The 17,191-nt window shown below is 41.3% G+C and overlaps 1 protein-coding gene across 1 annotated transcript in view; it reads left to right on the top strand.

Moving 5' to 3' along the window:
* The first annotated feature begins 1,213 nt into the window (after positions 1 to 1,213).
* Positions 1,214 to 17,191, top strand: part of LOC109455135 (mitochondrial adenyl nucleotide antiporter SLC25A24-like) — a 44,938-nt gene continuing 28,960 nt past the window's right edge. The window contains exons 1-3 of the mRNA XM_088799466.1: positions 1,214 to 1,680; positions 8,448 to 8,574; positions 16,944 to 17,031. Of these exons, the coding sequence (XP_088655592.1) occupies positions 1,324 to 1,680; positions 8,448 to 8,574; positions 16,944 to 17,031 (572 nt within the window). The 5' untranslated portion in view covers positions 1,214 to 1,323. The remainder of the gene's footprint in view (positions 1,681 to 8,447; positions 8,575 to 16,943; positions 17,032 to 17,191) is intronic.

Raw genomic sequence — 17,191 nt, 5'->3', positions numbered from 1 at the left:
CTTATATTCTAGCAGGGGAAACAGACAATAAGCATAAGAAATGTAAATCATATAGTATTTTAGGTGATCAATACCTTCTAAGGTGATAAGCGCTATGGGAAAAAGAAAATATTGGAACAGTGTAAGGGGAAGCAACAGTGTCAGGAAGTCTGGGGAACAGTGTTAAGAAGGAGGGGTGATAGGGTGATTTTTGAGCAAAGACTTGGAAGGAGATGAGGGAGTTCTCCGGAGGATACCTGGGGGGTGAGTATTCAGGCAGGGGGGCGATGCAGAGGCACTAAGGAGGGTGTACGTTTGTCTGGCTCAAGGTACAGTAAATGCTGGTGTGTGGAGCAAATGAATGAGGGGGACAGTTGTAGAAGATGAGGTCAGAGAGGTAATGGGGGAGCAGATCAGAGCGATCAGAGTAAACTTCGACAGTTACTCTGCTGATATGAGGAGCCCAGTGGTCCAAGATTTGGGATTCCACAAGGAAAAATACTTTAAAAAATATTGGTCTGGGCCTGTCATTAGACTGTGCCACTGACTTTCAAAAGATGTGACCACAGATTGAGGACACAAAGTCCAGTGCAATATACCACAGAACTAGGTTTTACCACAATCCCTCAGTCCTGTCGCCTGTAATTCTCCAGCACCTCGACTTCACAAGACCTCTGACTCCTTGATGGGCGCCTGGAAAAGAGGTTGAGGCGAACCGGCAACGTGTGGTGTCCCAGAGGACAACACGAAAGGTGTTTCAGAAAGGAGGGCATGGTCAGAAGTGTCTAACCAGGACCGGGATTAAATAAGGGAAGGATTTTAAAGTGTCCGTCGGATGTTGTGACAAGGACGTTCAGTAAAGCAGGCAGGTGGCTGAGATGAGACTGCAGTAGACCGATGAGGAAGTACTAGGAGGTGAGGAGGAGGAGGGTCTTTGGAAGCAGCCCAGGTTCAGCGAGGGAGGGGGAGAGTCTAAAGGGGGGTTGGGTGGGGGGCCGCGGCTCCTCTGGGAGGTCTGCCCTCTCAATCCCCGTAGGGTCAGCGGGGGGCCCACTGCAAGGCGATGACCTACTCTGGGCTCTGGGAGGAGGGTGGCACGAGGGCACCGGACACTCACGTCAGGGGTGCAGGTCAGAGCAACTCACCTGCGGGCGGCGCTGAGTTTGTTCCGGGGGACACTAGACACCCGAGCGCTCCTTCGACGCCGCCTGGGGCGTGCGCTCCGCTTCCCCAACACTCACTTGTCTGTCAGGTCGCTCACCGGCTCGAGGTCGCCGCGGACCGCGCCTCAGCTCCCCGCTTCCGGCGGGCGGCCTCTCGCGCGGCGCCTCGGGCAGGGTTCCCATGAGGCCGCGCGCCCGAGGGTCCTCTCGGAGGCGCCCGAGACCTCGGCGGCGCGGCGCTCTCGCTCCCCCAGGCGGCGTCGAACCGCTGCGGCTCCCTCAGGCGGTTGCCGCAGCCGCCGCGGTGGAGGCGGCCGTGTGGTGCGCGCCAGCGCGAGGCAGCAGCGGACCGGCCATGCTGCGCTGGCTGCGGGGCTTCGTGCTGCCCGCGGCGGCCGGCCAGGACGACGAGGACTACTTCAACTACGGGATCCTCTTCCAAGACCTGGACCGCAACGGGGACGGGGTGGTGGACATCACCGAGCTCCGGGAGGGGCTGAAAAACTGGAGCTCCACGTTTGGCATGCACTCAGAGAAGGTGACTGACCAAGAGAATGTGGCACCGGGAGTCGGGACAGACGTTGGGTGGAGGGTGAAGCCCAACTTGCCCTTCCTGGAGCTTCTTTCAAAGGCCCATGTCGTAAGGGCGGGATTCTCCTCCCTGAGCCCCTCACGCAGAATAACGCAGGCCGGCGAAACACGATCGATCTCAATCTTCTTAAGACAGTCCCTGTTCACCATGACCCAAGCCTTCCCCTGGGCTTTTTGCGAGATGCTCAGTGGGGTCCTGGTGACTCATTCAACATTTCCTGAATCCACACAGAATTTCAGGGGCCGTCTTAGCCTTCGTGAATGCAGGAGGAAAAGACTTTTCTCTTTATTCAGGACGTTCCCAGCCCAGGGTTCACACTTCAGCATCAGGCACAGGTGGGTCCCCAGACCTGCTGTCTGTGACATCCACAAAATCTAGGGGAGTCAGACCTTGATCTTTGAATTCACGCTCCAGCTGATTGTTTAATACCTTGCCTAAATTAGTGAGGTCTTCCTTCTCTAGATGGGTCTTGGCTTCTTAGTTAAAAACTGTTTAGATGGAAGTTTAGGACATCAAGATAAAACAATTATTCTATTTCTACATCATTGCTGAACAGTCTTCAGATATTACTCCACTTGTTTCAGCTCTCTACTGTTTAGGTGTGTGTGTGTGTGTGTGTGTGTGTGTGTGTGTGTGTGATGTCCAGACCTTTCCCATAGCTCAGGAAATTCCTTCAGACTTCTGCAGTCCAAAACCTGTTGCTCTGATTTGATTTTTAGCTCGCTATCTCATACCTATATCCTCTCACTCTGCTTAGTCCCTTCAGATTGATGACTTAATCAAACCATCTATATGGTTTTATTTTTATTTTGGCCCTGAACTCTGTCTCTTAGAACAGTCTCTGGTTCTACTTCCTTCTGTTAGCCCAGAATTCCAGGACACTGCATCTCAGCCTTTCAGGTATCTCAGGTTCCTGCTTACGTGAAGAGGGATATCAGAGAAGAAACCTGAGAGGTAGGAAACAGAGTAATGCATAATGGGCCATTCCCTGTTTGCACTCACATAGTAAGAAAACTTCCACGAACCAAGCTCAACCTCCCCGCCCCCTCTACCCCCCCACACGTCATAACAACCCCTCATGTAGTTACAGGTGTGAGTTTAGGGAGAGGTGATGGATAACAGTGGTGGGGTGTAGAGATCTGGTCAATTCTTTGTAGCTTGCTTGTGCTAATTCTGCTTGGTCTCAGACGTAGTGTTACGTCATAAGGATTGCTTGCTGGGCTCATCAAAACTTATGACTTAGAGGGTCTGACAGAACCCAACTCATGATATGCAACGCTGGCTGTATGGTTACTTGATGTCCTATAGTTAAACACTCTTTCTACCATGGCCCCATAGCATGCCAAGAGCTGTTATAATTTTCTGCTGAAGATTCTCCTTTGGGGGCTTATAAACTCCATGCAACATTTTTCCTACCACTGGTCCTGAAATACTTAATTGATGTGGTAGACCCCTGAACCTTCATTGATTCTATTATCCCTCACCCACTGGAGTGCATATGTCTTACCAAGGCCCCTAATATATTGCTACTTCTTGCTCATCTAATCTGTTTAATGTGATGTCATCAATATAGTGGAACAGCGTGATGTGCTGTGAATGTGTAGAAACAACAGGTTCCTTTATGACAGGGTGGGAGATTTAAATGTATATTATTGCTCATGCCATGTGAATGTCAGTTGCTTCTGGTCCTCCTTGGTAAGTGGAAATCACTGCATTCACCAGATCAGTGGCCATATACTGTGTCCCTGGGGCCGTGTTAATCTACTCTGGTAAAGATGCCACATCTGCATCCATCGCTGCAGTTGGCTCCTCTGCTACTTGGTTGAGTTTTGAGATTGTCCACTGTCATTCTCCACTGTGATCCACCTAGCTTGTGTAGGGGCTAAGACTGGTGAAAAAATGATGGGGACCACCACTCTTGAATTCTTTAGTAGGTCTTTAAGGGTGATACTAATATTTGCTGTTTACTCTGGGGTGTGATATTGTTTTTTTCCCAACTCTTTTTTGTTGTTGGTAAAATACACATAACAATAAAATTTACCATCTTAACCATTTTTAAGTGTACAATTCAGTGGTTTTAAATACATTCATAACATTGTGCCACCATTACCACCATCTAGCTCCATAACTCTGTTCATCTTGTAAAATGAAAACTCTGTACCCATTAAACAGTAACTCCCTATTCCTTCCTCCGTACAGCTCTTGGAAACCATCCTACTTTCTGTCTCTATGACTTTGACTATTCTGACTACCTCATGTAAAATACAGTAGAGTCATCCATTATTTGTCTTTTCATGAATGGCTTATTTCACTTAGTATAATGTCTTCAAAGTTCATGTTGTAACATATGTCAGAACCTTTATTTTTTAAGGCTGAATAATATTCCAGTAAGTATTACCACATTTTTGGTGCTGTATCTTTCTCAGTCTTTCGCTGTTTTTCTCCAATATATCGATTGCCGCCGGCAACATCCACCCAATTCCATTAGTCTTCAGCCTTCTAAATGGCCGTTCAGCTATGTGCATTTTGTTAATGAAACCGTTGTTGAATTGTTTCTTACTATCAAATTTTTATTTTAATAACTTTTTTTCTGATGGATGTAATATAATACTCTCTCAATCTTATACATATCTCCTTTACTAAGTATTTCCTCAGGGGTAGTTCTTCCACTAATTGAATGTGGTGCTTCTTTCATGCTATTGGTGATTCTTGGTTGTCTGATTTTGTTGATGAGCTCTGGACTGAACAATATTGGTAGCCAGAGTGTATTGTTAGCCAAAATTTCCCTTAAAAAGGGACACAAATTACAAATGGTATAAGAGATGGTTTTAGATTATACTTGGATGCTACAGAGGCTACATTAAGTCCAAAGGTAAGAAAGCTGTTGTCCCTTCTCTGGAGCTTAGGGCAAGTATTGTGAGTGAGTCTTTGTGAGGGCCCTTCAAAAGGATGCCTGGGACTCCAGCAGCCTCTGTCTCACCGGGATGGAGTCCCCATTGATTTTCACAGCCAGATGTTGTGGGGACTCCTCTTCCCGGTACTTGTGCTCTGGACTGGGGAACCCAGTGTGGGGCTGGGAAACTTAGTTTCTCAGGGGTACCTGTGCAGCCGAGATATCCCTCTCGATTCTTGATCACCACACGTGGGTGTGTGACCAACCCATTTTGTGTCTCCACCCCTCCTACTAGTCTCGACATGGTTTCTTCTTCTCTTCCTATAGTTTTCGGGTTGTAATTAGTTGTAATTTTGATGTGGTCATGGAAGGAGGTGAGCACGGTGGTTATCTACCCTGCCATGTTGACTGGAAGTCACCATAATTACCTTTTTTCTTTTTAATGGTGAGAACATTAATTTTTTGCACATCTTTATTGAGGTATAATTTACATACTATGAAATTCACCTATTGTTAAGTGTACAGTTCAGTGATTTTTAGTAAAAATTACCTAGTTGTGTAACCATTACCACCATATAATTTTAGAACATTTCTATCACTTCAAAAAAAGTTACCTGTGCCCATTTGCAGATTCCACTCCCATCCCTGCCCCTAGGTAAAAGCTGATCTGCTTTTTGTCTCTGTAGATTTTCCTGTTTTAGAAGTTTCATATGAATGGGGAAAAAAGCAATGTAGTCCTTTGTGACTGGATAATTCAACTTATGCATATTTTTGAGGCTTATCCATGTGATGGCATATATCAGTAGTTTTTTTCCTTTTTATTGCTGAATAGTATTATATTGTATGGCTATACCACAATTTTTTTTAATCCATTTAGTAGTCAGTTGGCATTTGGATTGTTTCCATTTTTTTCTTTTTGGCTATTGTGAATAACACTGCTATGAGCATTTATGTATGTTTGTATGACTCTATGCTTTGATTTATCTTAGATATCTAGGAGTGGCATTGCTGAGTCATTTCGTAAGTACATGTTTAACTTTGTAAGAAACTGCCAAACCGCTTGGCAATGTGGCTGCGTCATTTATATTCCCAGCGTCAATGAGGGTTTTAGTTTCGTCACATCCTTGACAACATTTGGCTTTTCTGACCATAGTCATTCTACTGGATGAACAGTGGTGTCTCACTGTTTTTTTAATTTGCATTTCCTCAATGACTGATGTTGTTGAGCATCTTTTCATGTGCTTATAACCTTTTAAAAATCTTCTTTGGTGAGTTGTCTATTTAAATCTTTTGTCCATTTTTTATTTGGGTGAATTTATGTTTATAGTTACATTTGATTTATGGAAATTTAAATTGATTTTCTAGTTATGAGAGTGATATAAAGTTTGCTTTAAAATTAAATTTATTTTTAAAAAGTGTATCAATTAAGTGAAATATATTAAATAAATGGTAGGTTACCACTTATTACTTTGTTATGGCAAAATTGTGAAGATGATAAGGGAATGACATAAATGTCTAAAAAAAACCCCACTTCCTCGGGGGTAGGTGTTACCCAGAGTTGAGGCCAGTCATTTTCTCTTTCTCTACTGCCCTCTCGGTGATTTCATCTACTCTTACAGCTTCTGCTCTGTCCCTCTACTCATATTGTCGAAGTTCAGACTGTTAAGACCTGTATTTGATACTCACATGTGTACTGTCTACTGTCCTCTAGCGATCACGACGATACCTCATTAGCACTTAAAACCAACATATTTCCCTGCCTGCCCCCAATCCTCCAGTGTTTCTTTCAACTTCCCTATTTTGGGGTTCCCCCCGGTTTATAGTCGTTGAAGCTTAAACTCAGGACATCTGCACATCTCTTTGCCTCTTTGCCGCAAAATCCCCTAAATTCTTTTTCTCGCAAACCTGATTTGCTCTCAAAGAAAGCTCCCACTCTGTACCTGACCAGCCAAATAGCATCTGCAGAGTTCTAGGTTCCTCTCTTTCCCTTACCCTCTATATTGTGTCAGTGATCAAGTTACCTCCCACCTTCTAAAGGTCTTTTGTATCTTATTGCCATTCCTACCACTTTCCCCCTAGTTTAGGGGTTCATTTCTCCTCTGAGTTTTTGCAATGGTCCCCATACCGATCTCTTTATTTTTTTATCTTCTCTCTGTCTCCTATCAAAGTCTATTGCTGGACTAACCTTTCTAACATGGCACTGTGCTCAAAATTTGTTAGTAGAACATCATTTATAGCAATATTCCCAACTTCATGAGATCTGCTTTAAACAAGAACTGACTACACTGTTATTTACCTATTAGTTTTAAGTAAATGGATTTGTTGGTATGTCAAGAAATTTGTTTTAAAATAAAATTTCATAGTGCTACCATAGCTGGAAAATGAGTAGATTAAAAGTAAACACAAAATAAAATAAAAATAAATTAGTGTTATTAATTTCTGGCTAAATGCTATATTGTCTGATAAAGTAGAGCCTGAGGCTTATACTCTGATTTTTTTTTAAGTTGGCACGTATTGAGGCATATTAGCACAAAACTGAGATATTCTCCATGATGTAATCAGAAGGATTGAAAGACAATTGAAACAGGAATCATTTTCTCACACTGTGATTTCGTGTTACTGAATCCTATTTCCACATAAGCACCATATGTATTCCATTCATTGGGAAACACTATCTCCAGAATTAATTTGAAATCCTTTTTGTGGCATATAACTCCTCTTACCATCTCTCCTCTGCCTACCTTATCTCCTGCTTTACTTCCTTGCATTTTGTCCTTAGCAAATTGGAACTACATAGGGTTGTTATGAAGATTAAATGAGCATATATATGTATGTATAATCTTAGAAGTAAGTGCTCAACAAATATCTGTTATTATTATGACTATCGTTATTACTGTGTTTTCTCTAGTTAACGTGTGTTCTGCCTGCTTGCAAATACTGTCACATATCCCTGGAATGTCTTCCCCATCTGTCTGCCCAGTTCATGCCTATTTTTTCTGCAAGTCTCAGCTCAAGCACTCTTCCTCTGTGAAGGCTCTCCTGAATCCCTCCAAACGCCACTGTGCCTTGAGTACATTCCCATTATGTCACCTAACATATTGTCTCTGGTTATGTGAGCGGTCTCTACTGGTCGGGAACATCCTTCCGGGCAGGGACTGCGTCTTGTCTTTTAATCCCTAGCACCTAGTCCAGTGTCCAGCTCACAGTATTTTTCAATTCAACAAATATTGATCAAAGGCCTTTGTGTGCCGTACTTTATGCTGTGCATCGATGGTACAAAGATGAACAAGACATGGCCTGTGATTTCGGTGTAGGAGTCTACTGGAAATATAGATGATGTGTATTTAAAAATTATGATTAGTCATTTTTTATTTTAAAAAGTATAACACTTCAGTGAGATTTGAACATGCACTCTTACTTCATAACGCTAAGTCTCACACCATTAAGCTGTGGGTCATACTAGAATTTCACATATTTTATCTTATTTGGTTAATAGAGTGTGAGGTCTCTGATGGCAAAGATTATGTGTCTTAGTATCTTTATTCTTTCAAGCTACTTGGCATTCATTGATAACCTCAGGTAAATACTTGTAAGATTCATAATTATTTGGAATGACATGGTGGTTATTGACTCTAGAATTACACAAATTAAAAAAAAAAATCACTTAATGTGATTTTAGCCTTGTAGCTGTGACTAAAAAATTAGGGCAATGGATGCTGATGGAAATCATAATCAGTATGAGTGAAATGTGCCAGTGTTAACATGGTGTAGTGGATTCACTTGCAGTGTGTCTCTGCAATGAGTTTCTTCTTTCTTGCAGGACATTTTTAAAGCTGGAGATACCAATGATGATTCCAAATTGGACTTCAAAGAATTTGTGCGATACCTTAAAGACCATGAGAAAAAAATGAGGCTAGCATTTAACAGTCTGGACAAAAATAATGATGGTGTGTATGGGTGTGTGTTTTATTCACAATGAGCTTAACATGAATAATAACTGTCAGTACTAAAGGATATTTTTAGACTCTAATTTACTCCTACCATCAAAGATTCAATTGTATTACTTGTTTAGCAGTAAGTTTTTAATTCCTAAGAATAACATAACATTTAGTAGTAGTATAATTTCTGTGTGGTTACAATCTTTTTAATAAAATAATTTTGTCCCCTGAGTTTAAAGCTTCTTGGCCCAGTGCGTAGGCCTCTCTTCTCTTTTGCAATATATGAGCTGAAAGTACCATGGTAGTTTGAAAAATGACATTTATTGTTTTCCTGCTGATTTTGAAAATCTTGCTGTTGCAAGAAAGTAAGATAACACAGAAAAGCTCCTGAAAGAAAGTGAAAGTTACTTGTAACCCTGCTGTCTAGAGATCAGATTTAGCATTTTAATATATTTTTATATTTCCTTCCAGTCTTTTTGTCTCTGTTTCTTTCTTGGTTTCTCTCTCTCTAAATGAAATTGCAGTCACACTGTATGTATAGTTTGGTGTCCTACTTTTTTCTTTTAATGTTATGATGTATGCATTTCCACCTCATTGAATATTCTTCACAATTTTTAATGACTGAAATATGTCAGTAGACTTATCTAATCATTCCCATATTGTTCGACATTTAAGATGTTTTCAGTTTTTTTACTCTTATGTATAATATTGTGATCAATATCCATGCTGATTTGCAGAGGAAAGGTATACTCTATTATACTTTGTTACAAACCCTTAAATCAGAGAAACTAAATGTAAAAGTAGAATACCACTTCTGCATCCATATGTGGCTAATCCACCGTGGGTAATTAGAGCCTAATTATACCCTATTTAAGGAACATATATGTTAATTTTTAAGCTTTGTGAAATCTAATTTTTGTTAATTGAAAAAATTTAAGTGTACAAGAAAAGCTATTTAAAGGATTCTACTGATGGATTCTTGGGTAAAACAAAATATAACCTGATTGTCACAGGCTTTAGTGACCTGTGAGCACAAAAGTGGTTACATTTCCTTTAATACCCAAATCGTGCTCCAAGTGTTCGTTCATTTTCCAAAAGGAAGTTTAGGCCTTCCTGGCTCCCCTGCTGAAACAGTACCCAGAAGCTTTAGAAGTTCTGCTTACTAAATTAGACTTGGTCATCATTCGCTGCTGATCTAGGACCGATAGTTCTGCTCTTGTGCTGTTCTGAAATTTCACTCTGTTGTTGGTGGTTACCACCAGGACCATCATTTGTAAACTGATAATCCACTACGTCAGATAATTCATGAGATTAGAATGCCATTAGTAAAAATATACTACTACTATTGTCCTTGGTAAAATTGCAAATCCATGGTTGTAGCTATTGGTGGTAGTAGAGAATATTTTTTTTGAGGCAAGATGGAAGTCCCAAAATAATACAGTGATTGGCCATATAGATCTTTTAATTTCTGCCTTGACTAGTCAAACTGGATGTCACAGCTCAGTCTCCAAAGCCCTGCAGAGGTAGCATTCTGGAAGAGCTGCTGTCCAAATTCCCACTGGCTTCATTTGTTGTAAGCACCTGAGCTGTGACAGGAGGAGGCTCTGCTGTTGCCATCAGGGCTGCTGCCAGCCCTGATGAGGTGCTGCCCTGCCTGTGTCATCACTGCTGCTGCCTCTGTGGTCACCTTTGGTTAGAGCTCAGCCAGTTTACCTTGGCCAGGATGGTTTTGTGGGTGGGATAGAGAATATCTCTTTTATTATGAGTTGAATTGTGTCCACCCCAAAAAAAGATATGTTGAAGTCCTAGTTCCCAGTACCTCAGACTTGTGACCTTATTTGGAAATAGGTTTTGACAGAAGTAGTCAAGTTAAAATGAGATCATTCAGATACACCATATAAAGGGGAAATTTGGACACAGAGATAGGCATGCACAGAGTAAGATGATGTGAAGTGGCCATTTGATGATGGAGTCAGAATTGGAGACAGTGATGCATCTACAAGCCAAAGGACGCCTGAGGCGACCAGAAGCTAGGAGAGAGGCGTAGAATAGATCTTTCCCTGGCGTCTTCAGAGGCAGCAGGGCACTGCCGACACCTTGGTTTCAGATTTCTGGCCTGTGAGACAATAAATTCCTATTGTTCTAAGCTGTCTAGATTATGATACTTTGTTACAGCAGCCTGTGTGGACAGAACCAGGAGTGCAGTTTCCAGGCTCTCAGCCTCACATAGACAGGTGCTGGCTCAGGTAGTAAATGGCCATCAACTGTGATTGGATGGCCATCAGCTGTGGCTAGTTGGCCGTCAGCTGTAACCAGTGAGCCATTGGCCACTAATATAACTGCCATGGCTACACTAGCAGAAAGTGGGAGCTAGCAAGAAGATGGTGGCTGAGCTAGCAAGAGCAGTGGATTGCAGTTAGCAGGGTGGATTGCAGCTAGCAAGTTGGCAGAGACAAATGGACAGCGAGTTGCTGATTGTGTGGCTCCTGCTTCCTGTGTCTCCAACCCAGCCACCAGCAAGAATACAGTGGTATGACTCCCCTATCTATGGCTCTGTGTGTGGGGACAGAGTCCCAGAGAGCAGTATCCAGGCTCTCAGCCTCACATGAAAGGTGCTGGCTCGGGTAGTAGATGGCCGTCAGCTGTGGCTAGTTGGCCGTCAGCTGTAACCAGATAGCCAATTAGCCACTGATATAATAGCCACGGCTGTGTTGGTTGGTGAGTCGGTTGGTTGGCAGGCAGAAGAGCGGACGTTGGGTTGCAGGTCGTGTGGATCCAGCCACCAGTGAGACTGTAGTGGTATGACTCCCCCATCTATGGCTCCGTGGGTGTTCCTTTTTGGCCTAGCCATATGCTGCATTCTTATGTGGGGAGCGGGACCAGAGACACTGCAGGCCGCCTCACACAACAAATGGCGCAGCGAGCAGGGTCCCCCACGTGACACCGTGAGTGTTCCTTTTTGGCCTCTCCCTATCCTGTGTTCTTATGTGGGGAGCGGGACAGGAGACCCCACGTGACTCCCTGCGTGACACAACCCCAGGAAATGACTATAGTCTTCTCTCTTGTTAGCTTCATCAGAAGGAATTTGCTACCAGAATATTTGGGGCCTCAAAGGACAGCTTTTTCAATTCATATGAACATGCAGCCACTTTCTCCCAGAGGGTACAAGTGCTTCCACATTGACTGGGATAGGATAATTTTGAGTGTCAGGTGTACCTCACTGACCCTGGAGCCATCATTTCCCCCAAAACCTATTACAGGATCTGGCTCACTACGTCAGACATTTTCCCCTCGTGTCTTTCTCGTTATCTTTGTTCCTGTCGGGATTCTCCCGATCATCACACATTTATATGTGTTAAACATTAAGACTAGACAGGATTCCATTTTTACCACTCCCGTTCAGTCTCCCAGGAAGCTTTCCAGGCCTTACGCTAATCAGTGGATTGAGAGGATGCATGTGGGCTGGTTTACTATCAGACTCACTAGCTGGAAGCCTTCAAGCCCAAATGTGAACAGATCTGTTTAACTTCTCTCACCAAGAAGTATCTGAGCCCCTGCTCCTGTTTAGCTAAAACCCCCATGGAATGCAGTTATAAATATGTGAATGAAGCAATTGCTAAACATAATTTCACCATGAAGATTATTTTTTTGAATGGAGTTTTTGGATATCGAGGAAATGGTAGGAAAAGAACTAACATTTATTGGACTCTTCCTGTCTGCCATGTCTGTTCTAGCTACTTTATCTTCTGTATCTTATTTTTATCTCACACAATCTTCACAGCAGCTACATTTTACGGACGAGAATACTAAGGCTAGGGCAGGTTAAGCGATTTTGCTTTATAGTGACTATCCCAGTAAACCACATCTCCCAGGATTCATGCCCCTGTGCAGCCCTGAGCCACACTGACCAGGGCTGGCCATTTGACCTGCTTTGGCCAGTAGGACATTAGCAAGGCTTGGCATGTACTCACACGTTCGGGCTTGTCCATTGAGAATGTTCCCTCTTGAGCACTCTGAACCACCAGAGAAGAGGACTGGCTACCCAGCTTGAAAGACCACATGTAGAGAGATGCCCATTTAGTCCCCAGCTGTACCAAATTCCCATCTGAGGTGACAGAAGTGTGAGTGAAGCCATCTTGTATTTCCAGCTGGAGTCAGACCTTGATGTAATTGAATTCACACGAGTGACCTAAGGCAAGACTAGCAGAAGAACCGACTTGAACCAAGCTCAGATTGCATACTCATGATCAAATACATTCTTTTTAAACTACCAAATTTTGGGATGGTTTGTTATTGAGCAATAAATCACACTACAGGAATGGAATATTTTGTGTTCTCCCTGGAATTACAGTGCTGAAATGGTTGCAGTCCTCCTCTCCGTTCATCTGACTACTGTTATTGCATCGAATCCATTTCAAGTCCATCTCAGTCAAAGCTTGCTGCATGTGATTAAAGACAACATTGAATCTCCCTTTTAGTCCATAGGCCAATTATATTCTGGGTCATATTTCCCCAGTTTTCCCCCACATCTCAGCTTGAGTTTTTAACTTCTTTAGGGTAAGGATTACTTAATATATTTCAGTTCAATGAAGCAAACAGTTTCTGAGCACTGAATGTGAGCAATGCACTGGGAACTATGCTAACCAAGGTCTTCAGAAGCACACATTTTGGGGGAAATGAGAATAACCATACATAGCTGTACATAAGACAGACTATGATAATTGCTAGAAAAGTGATACAAGGAGAGTTCAACTGTGCTCAGGGGCAATTTAGATTCATGCTGGGTCAATATATAAACAGAATTGAAATGGAAAGGTTCTTGAGCAGAGAGAATATCTTGAACAAAGGCAGAATTGGGAAATTGCCTGACCAGGTCAAAGCTCGTTAATATGGCATTTCAAGTTAGGCCCTAACTTAATGATTTTTTTGGGGAAGATTTCATATATATATTCCCCCATATAATATATATGTATACCATGTATAACAAAGTACATAAATTACAAGTAAAAGATCCATAATTTTCCCAAGATAGATATACAACGTGAAAACAGCATCCAGATTGGGAAGCAGAATATCACTAGTGTCTCGGAAGCATCCTTTTTGTAATCCCCTTTAATCACTACCACCCTCCAAAGTAGCCACCATTCTGCTCTCTAATATTATATGCAAGGTCTCAGTCAATCTTTGTTAAATAAGTATATCTTGCTTGTCTTATGCCTTTGTTGAAATGCTTTTGTTTCTTTTGTGGTCTCTTGGTTATCCTTTAAGGTATTTCATTTGGGACTCTTGTTTTTCTTTTTTTTTAAACTAGTGTGACCCTGGTTTTTCATGCCTTTATTTATCCTTCTATTGCACCTTATTCACAACTCTTCTGTAATATATATTTAGCATAGCGTGATATATTTTTTTTAAATAGCGCATTCATACATGCTGGTAAACTCCTTGGGGGAGTGTTGTTTTATTAATCTTTGGCTTCTCTCTTATCATTTAGCATAGTGGTTTGAATAGTAGGCTTTGAAAAAAATTGTTTAAACTCTTGAATTGATGAGTATACTGTTTGAAGATTATAATGGGATATAAGGCAGAGAATCCAGCTTCCCCCGTTGTAGAAAAATTTGATTTCTAGGCTGAGGAATAGATCAGTAAATTCCACCCCATGGAGCTTGGAATACTAGGGGCCTTGGAGTCATTGCAAAACATTTGAGATTCTATATATGAATACTGGGCTTTGTCAATTGCTAAACAAATATGTCTCATAATACATGTACTATTTATAAAGGTACGCAGATGCAGCTATGGTTCATAAAATACAAATTAAAGATATGGCTGAATTTACAGTAGCTTTTTGACTTTACATGTTTTTCAACTAGGTGACACTAAAGTTGATTTTTTTATTAAACATAAAAAAGTTGTCCTCACATTTTAAAAGATGGTATCCTCAACTATTTGCTTGACACAAGAGAGGAATCAAAGATATTTTGAATGTGAGGAGTGACATGATTTAGAGTTTAGGGAGAATATGGAGTACTTAATTTTTCCTTTACAACATTAAGCAATGTGAGGTTGAAATGCTTAGTAAGCTTGTTTTAAATATGAAGGTGTGACAATTAAGTTCGCAAACTTACCACCGTGTGCTTACATTGGCAGCACTGTACAAACAGCTCGGTAAGGTTTCATAACTTTGGTGTATCAGTGTCTCACAGCTGTGTTTGTGTCGATGTGTGGCCGTATCTTGCTGAGTGGCGTTCATTATTGTTGTGCGTTGTGTGCCGTCGCGAGAATGTCTGAGCTTGAATTAGAGCAACGAACAAACATTGAATTTCTTGTTCAACTTGGCAAGAGTGGAAGTGAAATTAGGGACATGTTAGTCCAAGTTTATGGGGATAATGCCATGAAGAAAACGGCACAAATGGATTAAATGTTTGTGTACAAATGGATTAAATATTTTTCTGAGGGGAGAGAACCTGTCACTGATGAAGAGGTCAGGGTGGCTAGTAACAAGCAGAACTGAGGAAAACATTGCAAAAATGTGTCGAATTGTGCATCAAAATCGTTGGCTGACTGTGAGAAGCATAGCAGACCAAGTAAACATTGATAGAGAAACAGTTAGGAAAATCTTAACTGAAAATCTTGGCATGAGAAAGGTGTGTGCAAAAATGGTCCCGAAGGAGCTCACCGGTGAACAAAAACAAAGGAGAGTCAAAATCTGCCAGACCTTGTAGAGAGGCTAGATGATGTTTTGGGCCATGTTATCACTGGTGATGAAACATGGGTGTACCAATACGACCCTGAAACAAAACGTCAAAGTGCATAATGGAAGTCAGCCAATTCTCCATGACCAAAAAAGTTCCGTCAGTCCAAATCAAGAGTCAAAATGATGTTGCTAACCTTTTTTGATATCAGAAGGATTATTCATTATGAATTTGTGCCAACTGGACAAACAGTTAATCAAGTTTACTATGTGGAAGTGCTGAAAAGGCTACATGAAAAAGTTAGACAAAAATGACCTGTACTTTTTGCCAACAATTCATGGCTCTTGCATTACAACAATGCACCAGTTTACATGGCACTGCCTGTGAGGGAGTGTTTAACCAGTAAACAAATAACTATATTGGGACACTCTCCTTATTCACCTGATCTGGCCCCCAGTGATATTTTTCTTTATCAGAAGATGAAGGACATCTTGATGACATTCAGGACATCAAGGGGTATATGACGACAGCTCTGATGGGCATCCCAGAAACAGTTCCAAAATTGCTTTGAAGGGTAGGTGGACTAGGCACTGGCATCAGTGCATAGCTTCCCAAAGGGAGTACTTACTTCAAAGGTGACCATAATGATATTCAGCTACATAATGATATGTAGCACTTTTTTCTAGGATGAGTTCGTGAACTTAATTGTCAGACCTCATATATTTGATTCGAGTTATTTAAGCTAGGATATGGTTGTGTTAAAAAGGAGTTTGGTGTTGTATTATATTTTAAGTAGGTTGTTTTAAAAAACTTTCCTTATAAAACATTGAGTGGCCTTATTTTCATGCCGCTGAATCAGATATTCAGAATTAGCTTTTTAATTTCCAAGTAAGTACAATAATCAAGATCTGTTATAGATCTACAGACTCTTACTGGAAACCCTTGGGGCCATGTATGTTTAGAAATTAAGAATTTGGATTTTAGAAAAACAATACAGTGCATATATGGTAGATTATGTAATACTCCAAGTGGAGTCTGGGGCACCTGTGCAGTTGTATACAGTTGACCCTTGAACAACAGGAATGTTAGGGGTGCTGACCCCCATACAGTTAGAAAGCCCAGTATAACTTTTGAGTCCCCCAAAAGTTAACTATAGTCGGCCCTTCACATCCACAGATTCAGCCAACTGTGGATTGAAAACAATATTTTTGATCGTGTTTGGGTAACAAGTTGGGAATACGAAAATACTGGTTTCAATAAAAGGTTGGTTAAACCCAGGGAAATGAAACCCGCAGATGCGAAATCTGGGGACACAAAACCCCTGCCATGCTTATTGGAAAAAATCTGCATATAAGTAGACCTGTGCAGTTCTAACCCATGTTGTTCAAGGGTCAACTGTATATGAATATTCGTTCAGTGAAACAAATGAATAATAACACTAAATTAGACAAATAATTAAATAAAATTAACCTCACATCAAGTTAAGGCAGGTTTTACCACCAGATGAATTTTGGTGCCAAATTTATAAAACGTCTGTTAGTTTTTAGAGCTTTTTAGTCTTTGGGTTGTGAATATGGGGTTATAGGCCTATAAAATGCATGGGCTTTATAAGATTATTGTGTTCTAAATATATTTTGTTATCTTTTCAGATACTTTAACTTGACATTTGTTTTTCACTTTTTAAAGGAGTAATAGATACTTCAGAAATAATTGCTGCTTTGAAATCACTGGGTTTAAATATTTCTGAAGCTCAGGCAAAAAATATTCTGCAAAGGTCAGCCCTTATCCTTATTTTTAATAGTTTTAATTTTTGTTTAGAAACTAATTACTATAAATATAGCTCCTCCTTCCTTCCCTCCCTTTTATTCCAACATTGCTCAGCTACAGAGTTTCCATGAAGTTCACAGCCATCCAGTAACTACTTTGGTCAGACT

Source organism: Rhinolophus sinicus, chromosome 7 (assembly GCF_057876585.1).
Source record: "Rhinolophus sinicus isolate RSI-liver-muscle chromosome 7, RSI-T2T, whole genome shotgun sequence".
NCBI classification, from domain to species: domain Eukaryota; kingdom Metazoa; phylum Chordata; class Mammalia; order Chiroptera; family Rhinolophidae; genus Rhinolophus; species Rhinolophus sinicus.
This window is presented reverse-complemented; position numbering and strand designations above follow the sequence as displayed.